At 59.2% G+C, this 20262-nt stretch overlaps 1 protein-coding gene across 1 annotated transcript; it reads left to right on the top strand.

The window, feature by feature from the left end:
* Positions 1-590: 590 nt before the first annotated feature.
* Positions 591-15089, top strand: ACSBG2 (acyl-CoA synthetase bubblegum family member 2). Its single transcript, XM_054175336.1, has 14 exons — positions 591-732; positions 4313-4377; positions 5198-5439; positions 6142-6230; positions 6586-6706; positions 7562-7642; positions 8118-8267; positions 9071-9247; positions 9924-10105; positions 10808-11041; positions 11602-11819; positions 12560-12699; positions 13399-13645; positions 14719-15089. The coding sequence occupies exons 1-14, from the start codon at positions 629-631 to the stop codon at positions 14841-14843; spliced, it is 2175 nt and encodes a 724-aa protein (XP_054031311.1). The 5' UTR covers positions 591-628; the 3' UTR covers positions 14844-15089.
* The last annotated feature ends 5173 nt before the right edge of the window (positions 15090-20262 follow it).

Raw genomic sequence — 20262 nt, forward strand, 5'->3', positions numbered from 1 at the left:
CTCCTGGGCGCTAGTTTAAACGTGAAAGGGCTTCAGAGAGCGGTGCGGAGCTGCCGGTGCCGAGCCGGAGCTGCCGGTGCCGAGCCGGAGCTGCCGGTGCCGAGCCGGAGCTGCCGGTGCCGAGCCGGAGCTGCCGGTGCCGAGCCGGAGCTGCCGGTGCCGAGCCGGAGCTGCCGGTGCCGAGCCGGAGCCGCCGCAGCCGCCGGGGGGTGAGGGCTGAAGCTGGACCCGCAGCCCGCACCGGTGGGTTCCGGGGCAGGGGGAGAAGGTGCTGTGGGAGCCGAGCTGGGAGCGGTGTTTGGGCGGGGATAAAAAGGAGGTGCAGTGATGCTCGTTTGGGTTTGTGGAGCTCTTCCTGAGCTGGGGTTGGGCTTTTCGGCTGTGGATTGCTGCAGCTGCTGAGCGTTCGGGGCAGGATCCTGCTCCCCCCTTAGCAGGCTGCAGCCCAGCCGGAGCGGGCTGGGGGTGGTGCCGCTTTGGGGCAGCCTCACTCGGAGCTCCCTCAGCAGCTCCAGGTTGATTTCCTTCTCTCTTTGTGTGTTTTTTTTCACCCCCTCTGTGCCTGGCTGGCTTTGCCTCTGCAGCTCCTCTGCTCCCAGGGCCGAGGCTGGGCGAGGTGGGGGCAGGGATGGCGCTGGTGGAACCGGTCCCCACGGCTTACTTCCACCCAGCTCCTCCGGGGAAGCTCGGGGAGGTGTCACTGGAGGATGTGCTGCTTGGATCTCCAGCCAGGTTTGTCTCCTTTAAGGTTCTCTTTTCCTCTCTGTGGTGTCTGCATTTCCTCTGCCCTCCGAGCACAGGATGTGGTTGGTGTTGCCCTGGTTACTGCTGATGCTTTGGGGCTTGGGTGAAGCTTCAAACATCCATTCGGGGAGTGGGTTGGGTGGGAAGGGACCCCTGGAGCTCATCCAGTCCCAACCCCCCCTGCAGGCAGCAGGGACACCACCTCTGTGCAGCTGCCCTCCCTTGGCCTGAGGGCTTCATCCTGCCCGTGCCACAATCCATCCCACCAGCTGCCTGGCTGGGGCTGGCCCTCAGGCTGGCCCCTGGGCAGCTCCCCTGGGTGCTAGGTACCTCCACACCCACCCAACAGATCCTCAGTGCAGGCTGGGAGGGTCCCAGTGGCTCTGATGAGCCACACTGCTCTGCCTGGCGAGGCAGCAAACCTGAGCCACAGAAGCCCAGCACAAGGGGGATCAGGAGGGGGATTTGGAGGTCACCCAGGACACCCCCACTGCTAAAACACTCCCTCAGGCTGGCTCCTGGGCAGATGTCCTCCTGTGTCTTCCCTCCCCCTCTGTTGGGCTCTGGAGGAGCTGAGTTTGCAGCCACAGCTCTTGGTCAGTGGTGCAGGGAGTGCTGTGGAGCTGGGGATGTCCAGGAAGCCAGGCTGGAGCTGTGGAGCATCCTACTGGAATGGAGAGGCCTTTCCCCCCCCAGCTGTGAGGGATGGAGAGGAGACAGAGTGAGACCTGAGCATGGTGACAGTGGCAGAGAGCCTGCAGGCACTGCAGGGTTTGGATCACCTCCTTGTAGCTGCTTACATCTGGGGCTGAATCCCAGCATCCCAGCAGGGTGGAGGTTGGAAGGGAGCTCTGGAGCTCACCCAGTCCCAGCCCCTGCTCCAGCAGGGCTCCCACAGCAGCCTGCCCAGCAGCACAGTGGCCAGGGGAGGTTGGAAGCTCTGCAGAGAAGGAGACTCCACAGCCTCTCTGGGCAGCCTGCCCCAGCCCTCCAGCAGCCTTACACCAAAGGAGTTTCTCCTCCTGCTCAGATGGAGCCTCCTGGCTTCCACTTTGTGCCCCCTGCCCCTTGTGCTGTCCCTGGGCACCACTGAGCTGAGCCTGGCCCCAGCCTCTTGCCTCCTACCCTCTAGCTCTTGGTGAGCATTGCTCAGCTCCCCTCTGGGGCTGCTCTCTCCAGGCTGGGGTCAGCTCTCCTCCAGTGCTGCTGATCAAACACTGTGCAGCACTGGACAGAGAGCCACTGCTGCAGAGGAGACACTTGGTGTGCTGAGCTCCACAGCCCCCCTGGGACCCTCTCTGCCAGCCCAAGCAGCCTCTTGCTGAGGAGCAGGTCGCTGCTCCAGGCTCTGTCCCACCACAGCCCTGGCACAGAGCTCCTTCCCTCATTTGTTTTGCAGGCTGCATTTGAAGTCTGTGTCATAAGAGGAAGGAAGAGATGATTCAGGTCAGGGGAAGGGGAATTGCTGGGGAATTTCTGCTGCTCTTCCTGGGCTCTTTGCCTGCTCTGATCATGAAAAGCTGCTGGGGAAGCAGTGCAGGGCTGAGGACTGGGCTGTGCTGGGAAATGCTCTCCATCCTCAGGAGGGACTGTGTGGTGGGGAACATCTTGTAAGCCCCTGATGGGGGGGGAATAAAGCAGCCTTGACTCATCTCTGCTTCTGCACAGTGCATGGGAGTGGTCACAGCAGATCCTCTCTGTGCCTTAAACCTTCAGCTGCCCAAGGAAGCAGGAGCTGACTGCCCCTGGAGACTGAGAGCATCAGCCAGAAGGCAGCCACTGAGCCCTGCCCAGGCTGCCTGCTGCTGCCTTGGCTCCTCTCTGCTAGAAAGGCAGAAAAAAGGAGCCTGGGGGTGGGTGGACCCTGCCTGCTTCAGGCTGGGGGCTTTCCATGGGCCCCCTGGCAGCTCCTGCCTGTGGTCTGGTCCTGCCAGGCAGAGATCTGGGGGCTGAATCTTGCCCCTGAGCTGCCCCTGCAGAGGGTTGGGGCTGTTGTGATGTCAGAGCCCTGCAGCCCTTCTAGAAGCACCAGGGGGTGGTGCCAGGGGCAGAGCTGCCCCCAGGCATGGCCCTGGGGAAGGGTCAGCACCTGGCACTGGCCTGAAGAACAGAGCCCCAGGTGGTGGCCTGCAGCAGGGGACCCCAGGGGGGCTCTTGGAGAAGGCAAGATGGAAGCTTTGGTTCTCTGCCATGCAGTCTTGGGCTGACTAAAGGCTGGGCCAGTGGCCATGGGGGGGCCTTGCCCAGGGCAAGGGAGCAAACCTCTCCTGCCTGGGGCTTGGGGGTGGGATGGGGGAGCAGAGCACAGGGGCTTGGGTGCCAGATCTCCCAGGGTCTGGCTCCCAAGTCGTGGTCTGGGGTGGGCTGTGTGGCTTGGCTGATCCTCATCCTCATCACTTAGGGCTGTGAGGTGGCCTCTTGGAGAGGGATGGAGGCAGAGCTCTGCAGCTGTGGGCAGCTTTCACCACCTCACCAGGGCTGCAGAGGGCAACTTGCAGCTGGCAGTGCAGGGCAGGCTCCTGGTGGGCAGCAGGGCTGGGGCAGATGATGGCCTTGCCTCCAGCCCCTCACAAGCACTGGGTGGGAGCCTCTTGTGCTCCCTCCCTCAGGAGCCTCCAAGGGAAAGGCTTCCTGTGAGCTCAGCTTCCTGCTCCCCAGCTGGCCTGGCCTCCTGCAGGATGTTCTGCAGGACACCCCTGGGGCTGTCCCCACGGGGGGCTGAGCTGTGGGACTGCCCCCTCCCCCTTCAGGAGTACTGGAGACAGGAGGTAAGCACCAGAGCCAAGTGTCCCCTCCTGCCCCCTCCTCCTCCCCACTGCAAGGCTCTGCTTCAGGCACCTGCAGCAGGGCTCTGGCTTCAGCTGCTGTTTTCTGGGTGGCTTTTATGGATCCCTCTGAAAGGGCAGCTCCAGTCAGGCTCTGTCTGGGCTCTGGGGAGGCCACAGCTTGAGCACTGGGCTCAGTTCTGGGTCCCTCACTCTGAGGGGCTGGAGCAGGTCCAGAGGAGGGCAAGAAAGCTGGGGAAGGGTCTGGAGAACAGGGCTGGGGAGGAGATGCTGAGGGAGACCTCATTGCTCTCCCTGAGGGGAGGCTGGAGCCAGCTGGGGGTTGGGCTCTTCTCTCTAGTGACAGGATGAGAGGAAATGGCTCCAAGTTGCCCCAGGGGAGGTTTAGGTTGGCCATGAGGAACAATTTCTTCCCCCAAAAGGTTGTCCAGGCCTGGCCCAGCCTGCCCAGGGCTGTGGTGGATCTCCATCCCTGGTGCTGAGGGCCAGGGTTCAGTGGTGCCCTGGCAGTGCTGAGCTGATGGCTGGAGTGGATGATCTGCAAGGTCTCTGCCAAGCAGAAGGCTTCCCTGACCCTCTGCAGGGGCTTGGAGGCAGCCCAGGCCAAGCCTGTGCAGGCTGCCAGGGGAAGCAGCTCCATTGCTGTGACCTTGGAGGAGGGGAAAAGGAACAAACTCCCCTGCAGAAGGCCAGGAGCCACTCTGGGATCCCAGGGTGGCTTCCAGTGATGGAGCAAGCCCAGGGTGCTCTCCAGCCCAGGGCTGATGGCTGTTGTCTTGCAGAGCTGCTGGAGCAGATGAAGACAGCAAGGCAGAGGGGGTGCAGATGGCCACAGCTGGGTGCAAAGGTAAGTGGCAAGAACTGGGAGTCACTGCTGGACCTAAACTGGTTCTGGAAGTGGGAGAGGAGCTGAGCAAACCACAGCAAGGGAAGAGGAAACTCAGCTGGCAGCATGGGCTCTCCAGGAGGCTCTTGGGGTTTGGCCTGGAAGCCTAGAGGTGCTCCAAGGGGTAGGCTGGGTGGTGCCACTGGCCCAGGTGGTGCCAGGCTGCTCTCAGGCCTCCTTCACACACAGACACAGCTCAGGGGATGTGGTGGTGGCAGGAAGCTGGCTCCAGTGCAAGAGGCTGAGGGCAGCAAAGCAGCTTAGAGGTTGGTGCAGAACTGGCTGAGGGACAGAGGAGGCCACAAGGATGATCCAGGGGCTAAGAGGGGGAGCTGGGGGTGTTCAGCCTGGAGAAGAGAAGGCTCCAGGGGGACCTCAGAGCTGCCTGCCAGTCCCTGAAGGGATCCTGCAGGGAGGCTGCAGAGAGGCTTTTCCTGAGGCTGTCTAGAGACAGGCCAAGGGGGAATGGGTTGGAGCTGAGGGGGTTGGACTTGGATGATCTCCAGAGGTCCCTTCCAGCCATCCCTCCCCATGCTGGGATCCTGGGGTAGATGGGAAGCTGTTTGACAGCCTTTGGGATGTGCTGGAGAGGTTGCATCGCTCAGTCCTGCTCCAAGAGCCTGGGAGCTGCTTGGCAAAGCTGCCAGGAATAAAAGGGTCAGAGAAGGGGGGTGGGAGGAGGCAGCCCAAGGCTTGCTTTGAGGTGTGATGCTGGCATTTCTAGCTGGGGGGTGGCAGCAAGCCAGCTCCAGCTCCTCAGCACTTCTCTGCTTCCCCCCAGCCTCCTCAGCACCTCCCTGCAGCCTGTGGACAACACAAGCAGATGGAGAAGTCAGGCTGAGGCTGGAGGAGCAGGGCATAGGCAGTGAGGCACCAAGGACTGTTCCTGAGCTCTTCCAGGAGGCTGCTGCCAAGTATGGGGACTACTATGCCCTTGCATCCAAGAAGGGTGGCCAGTGGACCAAGCTCACCTACAGGAGGTACTATGAGGAGTGCTGGAAGGCAGCAAAAAGCTTTCTGAAGGTGAGCTCTGGTGGAGTTCTTCTCCTGGATCCAGTTGCTTCCATGCTCAATGGTCAGAGGGCACAAGGGAGTGGTTGAAGCCAAGTGGCATCGTGGGAGGGGTTGGAAGGGCCCTCTGGAGAGAAGTCCAAGCCCCCTGCCAGGGCAGGGCATACAGGAACACAGCCAGGGCTTGGAAGTCCCCAGAGACTGCCCAACCTCCCTGGGCAGCCTGCTGCAGGCTGCTGCTGACTCCCTGGGCTGCAGCTCTGCAGCAGTGTCCCAGAGCTGGGGGCAGAGCTGAGCAGATCCTTTGCTCCCTGCTGCTCCTGAAGCTGGGCAGTGTCTGGTGAGAAACTGAGCTGGCTCTGCACTGGCTGTGGGGAAGCACAGCCATATCCAGCAGGATGAACCTTTGCCTGCAGCAGAGCTCTCTGAGGGACTCTTGAGAGGAATTCAGAGGCTTGAAGCTGCAGGAGAGGAGACTCAGCCTGGGGATGAGGAAGAAACCCTGGAGAGTGAGGCTGGGGAGGCTCTGCCCAGGGAGGCTGTGGATGTCCCCTGCCTGGACGAGGCCTGGAGCAGCCTGGGCTGGTGGGAGGTGTCCCTGTGCATGGCAGGGGGTTGGAACTGGCTGCTCTTGGAGGTCCCTTCCCCCCCACCCCCCCTGTGTGCTTCCCTGAGGCCGGGAGCCAAGCTGGCTGTGCCCTCTCTCCTCGGCAGCTGGGGCTGGAGCGCTTCCACGGCGTCTGCATCCTGGGCTTCAACTCTGCAGAGTGGTTCATTGCTGACATTGCAGCCATCCTGGCAGGGTAAGAGAGGGCTGCTGCCTCTTGCTGGGCACTTTGCTGCAGCACTCAGCTCGTGGCAGGAGCACTGTGGGGTACAAATGCCAACCCCCCCCCGACCCCAACCGCATAAGCCAAGGCTCAGCCCCTGTGGCCAGGGGCAGGCTGAGCCAGGTGGTGGTGACCCTGCTGCCTGCAGGGGGGTTGCACAGGATGCCCTTTGAGGCTCCCTTTCCAACCCAGTGCCTGCTGGGACTCTTTCCTTCCCCAGGCTTCTCCTCCCTGAGCAGCTGCAGTGGCTGGAGGTCCCCAGGGGCTTTGCTTGGGCTCTCATCCTGTCTCTTGCTGTTGTTTGGGGCTGGGTTTGTCTCTCTTGCAGCGGATTTGCTGTTGGGATCTACACCACAAACTCTCCTGAGGCCTGCCACTACGTAGCAGAGAACTGCAGTGCCAACATTCTGGTGGTGGAAAACCACAAACAGCTGCAGAAGATCTTGGAAGTAAATACCCTGCCTGGGGGCTTGGGGTTCCAGCAGCCCCCTGCCAGCTGGGGGAGGGGAAAGCCCTCAGGGCAGTGCTGAGGTCCTCAGGGCAGTGCTGAGGTCCTCAGGGTGAACAGAGAGGTCTTCAAGGCCAGGCTGGATGAGGCCTTGGGTCAGTGGGAGGTGTCCCTGCCCATGGCAGGGGGTTGGAACTGGCTGAGCCTTAAGGTTCCTTCCAACCCAAAGCATTTTATGCTGCTGTGAGGGAGCCTGCTCCATGTGCTCTCTGGTCAAGCCAGCTGAAGAGTCAGTGGTGCTCAGCCTCATGAGAGGCTCAGTGGTGGTTCCACACCTCAGCAGAGCCTCAGAGGCAAGAGGGAGAGCTGAGCACCCCCAGGGCTGGCTGGCAGCATCCCAGGCCCAAGGGTTGCTGTGTCCAGGGAGGCTTCCCCCTCCCCAGTGAGGCAGGTGGGACCTGACAGGAGGCTGTGGAGAGGCTGCTCTGGTCTCTTCTCACAGGTAATTAGTGGCAGAACAAGAGGGAATGGCCTCCAGCTGCCCCTGGGGAGGCTTAGGCTGCACATGAGGAAAATCTCTTCCCCAGCAAGAGTGGTCAGGGATGGGAATGTGCTGCCCAGGGAGGTGGAGGAGCCACCAACCCTGCAGGTGTTTAAAGGTGGTTGGGGTTTAGGGGTGAGCCTTGTAGAGAGAAGGGTTCTGGGCTGGCCCTGGTGGTCCTGAGGGGCTTCTCCACCCTGAGTGCTGCTGTGATTCTCGTGGCAAGCAGCAGCAGATGTCACCTGCTGGGGTCCATGGGCTGCAGAGGGCCAAGCAGAGTTGGCTTCTCCTCACACATCTCCACTCTTCACCCAGATTCAGCATAAGCTACCTCACCTGAAAGCCATTGTCCAGTATGGAGAGGAGCTGAAAGAGAAGAGACCCAACCTCTACTCTGTAAGTCCTTGGCCACCTTTGTGGCCTGTCCTGTGTTCAGCTGGTGGCTTGCAAGTGACCCTCACCTCCCACAGGGCTCTCAGCACCTTGACTTCCCTGAGGCCCTGCTTGCCTCACTGCAGCAGCAGTTGCTGCTGGAGCCTTGCTGATCCCTGCTGCAGGGCAGGGTGGCAGCAGGGCAGGGTGGCACCAGGCTGACCTCTGCCAGGCAGCCTCAGGCCCCAGGTAATCCACTTTGCCAATCCCAGTGGCCTCCCAGGGTTGCACCAGGGCCAGGAACCTTCCTCAGGCTTGGCTCCAGCTCCTTCCCTGCTTCTCCCCACAGAGCTTCTGAGGCCGAGCCTGCGATGTCCAACCCCTTCTAGGCGCCGGCTGGGGGTGGGAGGCAGCTTCCCTCTCGTCCCCTGTAGCAGAGGTTTGCTTGCCCACCTGGGTGGTGGTCCCCAGGGTGACTGAGGTGCTCTTCTGTGCACAGTGGGAGGAGTTCCTGGAGCTTGGCAGGGGGCTTGCAGACGCTCAGCTGCAGGCGGTCATCGCGGCGCAGAAGCCCAACCAGTGCTGCACTCTGATCTACACCTCGGGCACCACGGGGCAGCCAAAGGGAGTGATGCTCAGCCATGACAATGTGAGTCCCTGCTCCCACTGCTGGCCTCTCTCTGCCCTCAGCTGCCTGCTGAGGGAGGGCACAGAGCAGCTGAGGAGTGTGGATTTCCTCCAGGGGAAGTGGCCTCGGGTTGGGCCAGGGGTGGTTTAGGATCCGATCATGGAGTGGGGTGGAAGGGACCTTCAAGCTCAGCCAGTTCCAACCCCCTGCCCTGGGCAGGGACCCCTCCCACCAGCCCAGGCTGCTCCAGGCCTCATCCAGCCTGGCCTTGAGCACCTCCAGGCAGGGGACATCCACAGCCTCCCTGGGCAGCCTGTGCCAGGCTCTCCCCACCCTCGCTGCAAAGAATTTCTTCCTCCTCTCCGGTCTCCATCTGCCCTCTCCCAGCTCCCAGCCATTGTTCCTCATCCTGGCACTCCCAGCCCTTGTCAAGAGTCCCTCCCCAGCTCTCCTCTAGCCCCCTTCAGGTACTGAAAGGCTGCTCTGAGGTCTCCCCAGAACCTTCAGGTTGGCCATGAGGAACAATCTTTCTCCCAAAGGGATGTCCAGGCCTGGCCCAGGCTGCCCAGGGCAGAGGTGGAGTCTCCAGCCCTGCAGGGCTCTCAAAGCCAGGTGGAGATGTGGTGCTGAGGGCCATGGTTTAGTGGTGCCCTGGCAGTGCTGGGTTAAGGGTTGGACTCCATGATCTCCAAGGCCCCTTCCAAGCCAAACCAACTCTGTGCCTGAAGGCCTCAGGGTGTTGCAGTCCTGCTGTGGGAGCTGTGCCCTGAGCCCTGCTGCTCGGAGGGGCAGTGGCTGAGCGCTGCTGTGGGTTCCTCTTGCAGCTGACGTGGACAGCAGCAGCTGCAGGCCGTTTCCTCATGCTGACAGATGCCAAGGAGAAGCAGGAGGTGGTGATCAGCTACCTGCCCCTCAGCCACATTGCTGCCCAGATGACAGACATCTGGTCGGCCATGGCCTTCGGGGCACAAGTCTTCTTCGCCCAGCCAGATGCACTGAAGGTAAAACACAGGAGGTGGAGGTGCTGCACCCACCCCAGCCTGGCCTGCTTCAAAGTCTGCCTTGAGCCCAGCCTCTTGGGCTTGGCTTGACCCCCAGCCCAACCCCAGCCTCTCAGGCCTGGCTTGATCAACCTCCTGGGTCAGGGAGCTGTGATAACTGTTTGTGTAGTCACCGACAGCTCCTCTTTAAGGCTCTGTTGGCTCTGGCCTGAGCTTTGCCTTTTGTCTCCCTGCTGCAAGCTCCAGTGAGCTGGCCAAGCACTTCACAGCTTCTTGGTGCCTCACCTGACCCCCAGCTCTCTGCCCCAGCAGCCTGCTTGAGCAGTGGCTTTGTTTGCTCTGCCCCCGCTGCACAATGTCACCGCCGCCAGCGCTGCTGAATCTGTGTCCTCAGAACAGTTCTGCTGGTGCTGTGCCAGCCTTGGCACTGAAGGCACCAACCTTTTGCTGCCTTCTCAAAGCCACTGCTGCCTTGTTCACTGTGGTGCCCCAGAGGTTCCTTGCCCTTGTGGGAGGGAGCTGGCACGGCCCAGTGCTGCTCTGGTGGCAGCCAGCAGCGGTGGCTTTGCAGTTCCTCACAGCCGATCACCGAGTCCTGGGTCTCGGTGACCACTGCTGCCCTGAAGCCTCCAGTGAAGCACTTCTGAGAGCTGCCTTTTGCTTCTCCCTCCCTCAGGGCAGCTTGGTGGACACCCTGAAGGAAGTGAGGCCAACTGCTTTCATAGCAGTTCCTCGGGTCTGGGAGAAGATAGAGGAGAAAATGAAGTCCATAGGAGCGAAGTCCTCGACGCTGCAGAGGAGAGTGGCCTCCTGGGCCAAGGGGGTTGGGCTGCAGACAAACCTGAAGTGGATGAATGGGTAGGTGTGGGCCTGAGGGGTGCCAGGAGGGTCAGCAGAGCCTCACTGCCAGCTCAGGGATTGCATCCTGTGTCACAGGGCAGATTGGTGGACAGGAAAAGCCAGGGGGGGTTGGACCAGAGGGTGAGCAGCAGGGGCTGGGGGTGGGAATAGAAGCACAGAAGCCTTGGGGTTGGGGAAGACCTTTAGGATTCATAGAATGGGTTGGAAGGGATCTTAAAGATCCTCCAGCTCCAACCCCCCTCCCATTAGAGCAGATGGCTCAAGGCCTCATCCAGCCTGGCCTTGAGCACCTCCAAGGAGGAGGCAGCCACAGCCTCCCTGGGCAGCCTGTGCCAGAGTCTCCCCACCCTCACCCTCAAGAGTTTCTTCCTCACCTCCAGTCCCAGTCTGCCCTGCTCAAGCTCCTCTGCCCCTGATCCTGGCCCTCCCAGCCCTTGTCACAAGTCCCCTCCTAGCCCAGACCACAGGATTAACCAGGCTGGAGGAGCTCCTCCAGGGCAGCCAGGCTCTCCCCCTGCCCAGGCTGCTGCCGAGTGCCTCAGCACCGCACCTCTGTGGCCTTCCTGCCCCTGCAGGGCTGGGGATTGCTTCACCCAGGCAGCCCCAGTTCTGCCTTGACTGGCTGGCCAAGCTGAGGCAGGGTGAAGCTGAGGAGAGGGAGGGAGCTGAGCGTGGTGACCGAGGCCTCTGTCCCCGCAGCTCTCCGCAGGTGCCGCTGAACTTCCGCCTGGCCAAGCACTTGGTGTACAGGAAGGTGCGGAGGGCCCTGGGGCTGGACAGGTGCACCAAGTGCTACACAGGGGCTGCCCCCATCACCAGGGAGACCCTGGAGTTCTTCCTCAGCCTGGACATCCCTGTCCTGGAGCTCTATGGCATGAGTGAGAGCTCTGGGCCCCACACCATCTCCCTGCCCCACGCCTTCAGGCTCACCAGGTAAGGGCCTCGCTGGGAGGAGCTGCTGGGAGGTTTCTCCTCCCTCTGCCATCTCCATCTCCCCTGAGGCTGCTCAGCCCCAGAGTCTTTGCTGCCAGGAAGCTGTTGAGAGGGAGCCAGTTCCCCTGGCAGCATCTTGCAGCTGAAGAGCTCTGCTGGGGGTTGGGACTGGATGACCTTTAAGGCTCCTTCCAACCCAAACCGCTCCGAGTTCTGTGTCCTTGGCCTGGGTCTGTGCAGTAAGCAGCACCAGCAGCCAACCCTTGCTGCCAGGGGCACCCCCAGCTCCCAGTTCCAAGCTGAGGTGATGGAGAGCACTGGGTGGAAGGCTCCAGATGTGTGAGCATTGGTCTCTGCAGCCACAGCTGCTTCTGGAGCTCCCTTTCCATGAGCCTCTGAAGCTTTGCCCTTGCTTGCTGGAGCAGCTGTGTGCAGAGCTGCCTGGCTCCCCTCAGCCCCTGCAGCCTGAGGGCTTCTGCTCTAACCTCATCTGCTCCTCAGCTTGGTGGGAGGCTGGGGTCCTGAATGCCCTGGGGGCTGTCTCTCTGCTCTCTTGGAAGCTGTGGGAAGGAGGTGACAGGCTGCAGGACCCTGATTGATAAACCAGACCAAGATGGCAATGGGGAGATCTGCTTCTCAGGGAGGCACATCTTCATGGGCTACCTCAACATGGAGGAGAAGACCAAGGAGGCCATAGATGAAGAGGGCTGGCTGCACTCAGGGGACATTGGCAGGCATGACAAGGATGGGTTCCTCTACATCACAGGCAGGATTAAAGGTACTCACTTCTTCAGCCTCCTGGGCTGGTTGCCCTGGGCTTGCACAGCAGCAGGACATGAAGCCTCCAGCCCCTTCAGAAGAGTGTTTGAATGCTGCTCCTGAGTGTGGCTGCAGAGTGGCCTGTGGCAGGGCTTGTGCTGGGACCTGACCTCTGAAACCTCTGCTTGCAGAGGGAGGGAGAGAGCCTCTGCAGGCTGCTTTCAGAAGCAGCTGCTAATGCTCTGTTTGGTGGTGCTGGACCTGCCCAGGCTGTCCTGCCAGGTCCCTCCAGCTTCAGCCAGCTCTGCTGGTTCCCCTCTGAGACACAGCAGCAGCTCAGCACTGCTGTGAGAAGGGCTTGCAGCAGCCTTGTTCTTGGGACACCTCTCTGACCAAGCCCAGCCAAATCCAGCTTAGTGCAAGGCTTCAGCCAGCTCAAAGGGCAGCAGAGAGCTGCTGCAGGACATCTCTGAGAGCCAGCTGGGAGGGGCAGGTTCTCCTCTGCCCTGCAGCAGGCTGGGGGATGGCACAATCACCCAGTGCCAGCATGGGAGGGGCTGGCTGGGGCCTTTGGGGCCCATCCAGGCCTTCTCCAGGCTGAGCAGCCCCAGCCTTTGGTGCCTGTCCCCACAGGTGCTGGGGCACAGCCTTACCATTTGGCCTGGCAGACCCAAAGGAGCTCTGAACTCCTTTCAGGCTGTGAAGGGGCTGAGGGTAAAGCTCTCAAATGTTAACCAAGATCTGACTTTCCCCCCCCAGAGCTGATCATCACTGCTGGGGGTGAGAATGTTCCTCCTGTGCCCATTGAGGAAGCTGTGAAGGATGCTGTGCCCATCATCAGCAATGCCATGCTGGTGGGAGACAAGGCCAAATTCCTTTCTATGCTGCTAACCTTGAAGGTAAAGGGGATGGGAATGCAGCTGTGGTGTGAAGGGCTTTGGTTCCCCTGAGGAAGGGAATTGCTGCTCTTCTGTAGTGCCTGCTAGAGCCTGGAGGCAGTGTGGAGTAGGAGCTGCTGTAGCTGAGTTGTAGCTGGACAGAACAAGGAGCAGGGAAGGGCCAGGAGGATGAGCAGGGGGCTGGAGCACCTCTCCTGTGGGGGCAGAGTTGGGGCTGGACAGCCTGGAGCAGAGAAGGCTCCAGAGAGACCTCAGAGCTGCCTTGCAGGAGCTGAAGGGGCTCCAGGAGAGCTGGGGAGGGACTCTGGACAAGGGCTGGGAGTGACAGAATGAGGGACAAGGGCTTGGAGCCTGGAAGAAGGTAGAGACTGGAGAGGAGGAAGAAATTCTTTGCAGTGAGGGTAGGGAGAGACTGGAAGAGGTTGCCCAGGAAGGGGCAGCAAAAGGAGTGATCATCTTGGGGTAGAAAAGCAGAGGTTTGGGAGATGAGCTCTGGAGCCAGCTTGCTCCTTGGTGTTGAGTAAGGAGAGATCTGAAGGGGTTCCCCTGCAGGAAGCTCTGGTGTGGAGTGGTGGCTGGCATCAAGAGGATGAACACTGCTGGGGTGGGGAGGGGCTGGGGGGGCTTCCCCTGGCTGTGAGGCTCCTTGCTGTGAAGTCCTCAGCAGCTGGAAGTGACCTCTGGGGCTTTGCCTTGCAGTGCACTGTGGACAGAGACACTGGGGAGCCAGGAGATGACCTCACCCCAGAGGCCATTGAGTACTGCCAGAAACTGGGCAGCAAGGCCACCAAGGTCTCTGAGATCCTCAGCAGCAAGGACAAAGCCATCTATGGAGCCATCCAGAAGGGGATTGCAGCTGTCAATGAGAGAGCTGTCTCCAATGCCCAGAAAGTCCAGAAGTGGATCCTGCTGGAGAAGGACTTCTCTCTCTTTGGTGGAGAGCTTGGTGAGTGGTGGGCAGGGAGGGGACTGGGGGCTCCCTTGGCAGCCCTCAAAGCCTCTGCTCTGCCCTGGGGGGAGCCCCCCTGCAGCACTGTGTCCAGCTCTGGGGACAGGCTGGGGGAGCTGGGGCTGTTTGGCCTGGAGGAGGCTCCAGGGAGGCCTTAGAGCTGCATTTCAGTATCTGCAGGGGACCTCCAGGCAGGCTGGGAAGGGGCTGTGCAGAAGGGGCTGTGGGGACAGGATGAGAGGCAGTGGTTTGGAGCTGGAGCAGGGCAGAGTTAGGTTGAACATCAGGAGGAAGCTCTGCACAGTGAGGCTGGGGAGAGCCTGGAACAGGCTGCCCAGGGAGGTGGTGGAGGCCCCAGAACATCCAAGCACAGCCTTGCTGTAGCCCTGGGCAGCCTGATCTGGTGGGAACTGTCCCTGCTGAGTGCAGGGGGGTTGGACAAGGTGAGATGTGAGAGTCCCTTCCAGCCTGGCCTGGCAAAGGCTGCAGGGAGGCCTTAGAGCTGCATTTGAGGCCTTGGGCCAGCTGAGTGGTTGGGAGGTGTCCCTGTCCATGCTGGGGAGCTTGGAGCAGGTCTCTGAGGTCCCTTCCAACCTGAGCCATTCCAGGGTTCAGCATCTGAAGAGGAGCTCCAGGCAGGCTGGGGAGGGACTGCTTAGGAGGGCCTGTGGTGACAGGGTGAGGGGCAAGGCTTTGAAACTCTCTGACCTCAAAAGGTTGGAGCAGATCATAGACTCAATAAGGTTGGAAGAGACCTCAGAGATCATCAAGTCCAAGCTGTCACCCAGCACCTCCTGGCAACTAAACCCTGGCTCCAAGGGCCACATCCAGTTCCCCCTTGAACACCTCCAGGGATGGGGACTCCATCACCTGGGCAGCACATCCCAGTGGCCAATCTCTCTTGCTGGGAAGAACTTTCTCCTCCTCTCCAGCCTAAACCTCCCCTGGCACAGCTTGAGACTGTGTCCTCTTGTTCTGGTGCTGGCTGCCTGGGAGAAGAGACCAATCCTTGAGGTCCCTTCCAAGCTGGCATTCTGTGACTCTACCAACCCCCTTCTTTCCCTCCCCAGGCCCCACCATGAAGCTGAAGAGGTCAGTGGTGGCACAGAAGTACAGAGACCAAATAGCTCAGTTCTACGCCGAGCTGGAGACCCCCACGGGCACGGAGAACCCCCTCCAGCAGCAGCAGCACTGAGGTCAAGGCCCTGCTGCCACCAGGGCTCCCCACAGGAAGGAGAAAGGAAACCTTCTGCCTTCTCCTGAAATAAATGGAGGCTGAGGCAGCAGCAGCAGCCCTTCCCCAGCCACCCAGCTGGCCGTGGTGTGGCCTGCAGCCTGGGGACTGTTTGTGCCCTGTGCTTCCTGTGGCTGTGCTCTGAGAGGCTCCTGGGGGGCTCCACTCGATGGCTTTTGGTCTTGCAGGGCTGTGTTTGGGTTGGGTTTGTTTTGTCTGGTGTGTTTTTTATACCATCTTTACCTCTTCTGTTCTGAACCAAAGTTTTCTCCTCCCCAGCTGAAGGGCAAAGCAAGCAGCAGCTGCACCTCCCTGCTGAGGGAGGAGGACAGAGGTCTTGTTCCAGTGGTGGTCTTCAGCCCTTCCCACCCCATCCCTCCCTCAAGTGCATGTTCAGCTGCATGCTGCTGACTTCAGAGCTCTTCTGAGTCTCTTTGACCTCCCCCCAGACTGTGTCCAAGCTGAGAGCTCCTGAGTGCCTGCCCAGCCTGGCTCCTGGCTGTGGGCAGCCTCTTCCTTGCTGGCTTTGTGCAATATTTTGGGGTCTGGTTTAGCTCTTGTTTTGTTGTTCCAGTGGTTCTGAAGCCAAAACTGGAGGCCTTCAACCAGCATCTCCCTGGCCTGTCTGGTGGGAAGGGTTTTCCACACAGGGACTCTTTTGTTTGGCTGGAGTCTGTACCCCCCAGAGCCATGGTGGCTGTGGAGCTCCAGAGCTGGGAGGGTTGGGGTTGCTTGAAGCTCTGTGGCTGTGCTGGTAGAGAGGAGGTGTGGTAGGAGCCCAGGAGCTCAGAGGCTGCTGCTTCTGAGGGCCAATGAGCAACCACTCCAGCAGAGGTGAAGCTGCTTTGCACTGAATGTTGGGCACAGGGCAGAGCTCCCAGGGCTGGGCTGGGGAGGGGGCAGAGCTCCCAGGGCTGGGCTGGGGAGGGGGCAGAGCTCCCAGGGCTGGGGGCTCTTGAAGGTCTCTTCTAAATGGTTCTGCAGGGAGGATTCCTTCATCCCAACACCTAATGAAGGACTTTGCTTTCAGCCTGGCTTGGTTCAAAGCAGGACCCATGGGGCTGAAAAAGGAGAATCCCTTGGTTTGGAGAAGACCTTCAGCAGCCTCCAGCCCAACCATTCTCTAAGCCCCAGCCTTGGGAGAGTGAACCATGGCCCTCAGCACCACAGCTGTGAAGCACCTGCAGGGCTGGGGATTCAGCCACCTCCCTGGGCAGCCTCTGCCAGTGTCTGAGGACCCTTGCAGTGAAGAAGTTTCTTCTGCTGTCCAACCTCAACCTCCCCTGGGGCGGCTTGAGGCCATTTCCTCCCATGGAGCAGCTGCATCCCTGGCTTCTGAGTAATGGTTCTCAGAGGAAGAGGAGCAGGAGCTGGGGGTGGGTGCAGGTCAGAGCAGCTCTGTCCCTCCACCCCTGCTTGCTGGTGGAACCTTGCTGTGGGTGGGCAGCAGCAGCAGCACCTGGCCCTGGGCACCTGGGGGAGGGTTAAAGCTAAAAACCTTCTCTCTGCTCAGGGCTGAGTGAAATTCCCCTTGCAGGAGTGGCCTCAGCACCTGCCTGAAGGGAGGACAAAGCTCCTTGGTACCTGCTGCTGGGCTGCTGCCCAGGGTTGTGTTCTGAGCTGTGTGGAGCTGGGAGGGTTCCAGGGCCCAGGAGAATGCTGAATAAAGAAACTCTGCAGTTTGTGTCCCAACACTTCAGTGACTCCTGCTGAGTACCTTGGAGCTGAGGGCAGGCTCCAGGGGGAGCAGGAAGGTTCAGTTCTCTCAGCACAGGCAGCTCCTTGAGCACCACTGCTCCACGGAAGGGACCTTCAAGATCATTCAGTTCCAACCTGCCTGCCAGGGGCAGGGTCACCTCCCACCAGCCCAGGCTCCTCAAGGCCTTGAAACCTCTGGGGAGGAGGCAGCCACAGCCTCCCTGGGCAACCTCTGCCAGTGTCTCCCCACCCTCACTGCAAAGAATTTCTTCCTCCTCTCAGTCTCCCCATCCCAGCTCCAAGCCCTTGTCCAGAGTCCCTCCCCAGCTCTCCTGGAGCCCCTTCAGCTCCTGCAAGGCAGCTCTGAGGTCTCCCTGGAGCCTTCTCTGCTCCAGGCTGTCCAGCCCCAACTCTGCCCCCACAGGAGAGGTGCTCCAGCCCCCTGCTCATCCTCCTGGCCCTTCCCTGCTCCTTGTCCTGTCCAGCTACAACTCAGCTACAGCAGCTCCTACTCCACACTGCCTCCAGGCTCTAGCAGGCACTACAGAAGTGCAGCAATTCCCTTCCTCAGGGGAACCAAAGCCCTTCAGCACCACAGCTGCATTCCCATCCCCTTTACCTTCAAGGTTAGCAGCAGAGGAGAGGCTTTGGCTTTGCCTCCCACCAGCTACCTCTCCCCACAAATCTTTGTGAAGTGGAAAAAGTGAAGCAATTCATAGACTCAGTCAAGGTTGGAAGGGACTACAAGGATCATCCAGTTCCAACCCCCCCTGCCCTGGGCAGGGACACCCCACACTAGATCAGGCTGGCCAGAGCCTCATCCAGCCTGGGCTTAAACACCTCCAGGGCTGGGGCCTCAACCCCCTCCCTGGACAACCCCTTCCAGGGCTTCACCACTCTCATGGGGAAGAACTGCCTCTGAATCTCCCCACCTCGAGCTGCCTTCCATTCCCCCCAGTCCTATCACTGCCTGAGCAGTCCCTCCCCAGCCTTCTTGGAGCCCCCTTCAGAGCCTGGAAGGCCACAATGAGGTCTCCTGGGAGCCTTCTCCTCTCCAGCCTGCACAACCCCTTGGGGGGGGCAGGGGGAGGAACCCAAACCCAATTCCCTTCCCCTCCCTTTTTGCTTTTCCCTCTTAGCCACAGCCACAAGCAGCTCCCTGGGGGGGAAGCAGCAGCACAGCAGCATCACCACAAGCCCAAACCCCCACAAGCCCAAACCCCCACAAGCCCAAACCCCCACTTCCCCCTTCCTTGTTTTGGTGGTTTTTTTTTTTTTTTCCTTTCCCAGCTTTATTTCACTTTTTTTTTTTTTTTTTCCCCTTCCTAGAAAATTCCTCCAAGAGTTCCAAAACAAAAAGGGGGGGAAAAAAATAGAGGAAAAAAGAAGATTAAAAAGAAAATAAAAGGAGGGGGAGGAAAAAAAAAAAAACCCAGCTTTAAAATTCAGGACAAACAATCCTGGGAGTTACTTTTTTATTATTATTATTATTACAAAGGGGTTTTTTTGTTTTTCTTTTTTTTTCTCTCTTCCCTTGAAGTTATTCAAAGCCTTGGGCCCAGCTGAAAGTTTTAGTTCTTTCTTTCTCCAGTTCTTTCCTTTTTTACCTTTCCTCTCCTCTCAACCACAGCTGAGGGAAGAATTCCTGCTCCCAGCACCAGCTCTGTTTCAACCCCCTCCCCCGAGGCAGGAGGTATTTAATACCTCAGGCCCCAGGCAGCAATGCAGTTAAAAACCAGCTAGGAGTTGAAGAAGTCCTTGAATGGGTCTTTAAGGAGTGCAAACTCAGCTGAAGTCAGGTTGTGATGGCTCCTTTCAGGCCCACCCCCCCCCCCCCCCAAGAAAGCAACACCAACAGGGTTGGGGGTTTTAGCATTAATACTTGAGTCAAAAAGGTGCTCAGGGCTTGGCTCCAGCAGCAACACACAGCAGGCACCTGGGGGAGGAACACTCAGGAGGTTCAGCAGGGAGTTGGAAGGGATCCTCCAGTTCCAACCCCTCCACACCTCCCACTAGAGAAGATCTCCACTCAGCCAAGGTGCTCAGGGCTTGGCTCAACGTTCAGGAGGTTCAGCAATGGGTTGGGGTGGAAGGGACCTCAGAGATCAGCCAGTTCCAACCCCCCCTGCCACAGAGCACCTCGCATTGGAGCAGACCTGCACTCACCCAAGGTGCTGAGGGCTTGGCTAAAGCATCACCACCAGCAGGCACCTGGAGGAGGAACATTCAGGAGGTTCAGCAATGGGTTGGGGTCGAAGGGACCTTAAAGATCAGCCAATTCCAACCCCTCCACACCTCCCACTAGAGAAGCTCTCTACTCATCCAAGGTGCTCAGGGCTTGGCTAAAGCAGCAACACAACAGCAGGCACCTGGAGGAAGAACACTCAAGAGGTTCCTCAAGGGGTTGGGTTGGAAAGGGCCTTAAAGATGATGCAGCTCCAACTCTTCTACAGCTCCTACTAGAGCAGATCTCCACTTGTCCAAGGTGCTCAGGGGTTGTCTAAAACAGCAACACAGCACCAGGCACCTTCTGGATCTCTGCCTCAGGCCCTTTGCTGCTCCTGCTGCTACCACTGCAGGCAGCAGCAGAGGCAGCAGCTGGTGGCCACCAACCAGTGCAGGGCCAGCAGCTCAGCCTGCCCACAGCAGGGCCAGCAGCTCAGCCTGCCCAGGGCCAGGGTCTCAGCCTGCCCACAGCAGGGCCAGGGGCTCAGCCTGCCCAGGGCCAGGGGCTCAGCCTGCCCACAGCAGGGCCAGGAGATGAAGCTGCCCACAGCAGGGCCAGCAGCTCAGCCTGCCCAGGGCCAGCTGCTTCCCTCCCTGTCCAGTGGTCCCCAGCTGGAGCTCTGGAGCCAGCCTGCCTCTGGTTTCTCTTTTGCTTCTCCTTTTAACAGCAGCTGGCAGCAACCAAAGCCCTGAGGCTGCCCCCAAGGCGCAGGCCAAGACATCACCAAGCTCCTCCTGACCCCTCCTGCTCCTCACCCCCCAGCCCCAGCCCCAGCCCCAGCCCCAGCCCCAGGCCGAAGCTGTCTCCTGAGCTCAGGCTCAGGCTCCTCCACCTCCACTCCACTCCCAAGCAGCTCTGAAAGCCTTCAGCCTGGTAGGGCTTGGAAGGGACCCTCCAGAGGCCATGGAAGTCAAAGCAGGGCCCCTCAGGGCAGGTCACTGAGGAGCAAGAGAGACTTAAACCCCAAACCACCCTGGGCTACAAGAAGTCAAAGTTTGGGTTTCCCTTTTTTTTTTTGCCTGTTTTTTTTTGGCCTTTTTTTTTTTCTTTCCTTTTTTCCCTTTTTTTTTTTTCCTTTCCTTTTTTCCCTCTTTTTTTTCTTTCCTTTTTTCCCCTCTATTTTTTTCTTTCCTTTTTTTCCTTTTTTTTTCTTTTTTTCCTTTTTTCCCTTTTTTTTCTTTCCTTTTTTTCCCTTTTTTTTTCTTTCCTTTTTTCCCTCTTTTTTTTTCTTTCCTTTTTCCCCTCTTTTTTTTCTTTCCTTTTTTCCCCTCTTTTTTTTCTTTCCTTTTCTTTTTTCCCTCTTTTTTTTTCTTTCCTTTTCTTTTTTCCCTCTTTTTTTTTCTTTCCTTTTTTCCCTTTTTTTTTCTTTCCTTTTTTCCCTTTTTTTTTCTTTCTTTTTTTCCCTCTTTTTTTTTCTTTCCTTTTTTCCCCTCTTTTTTTTTCTTTCCTTTTTTC

Source organism: Dryobates pubescens, chromosome 31 (genome assembly GCF_014839835.1).
Source record: "Dryobates pubescens isolate bDryPub1 chromosome 31, bDryPub1.pri, whole genome shotgun sequence".
NCBI lineage: Eukaryota > Metazoa > Chordata > Aves > Piciformes > Picidae > Dryobates > Dryobates pubescens.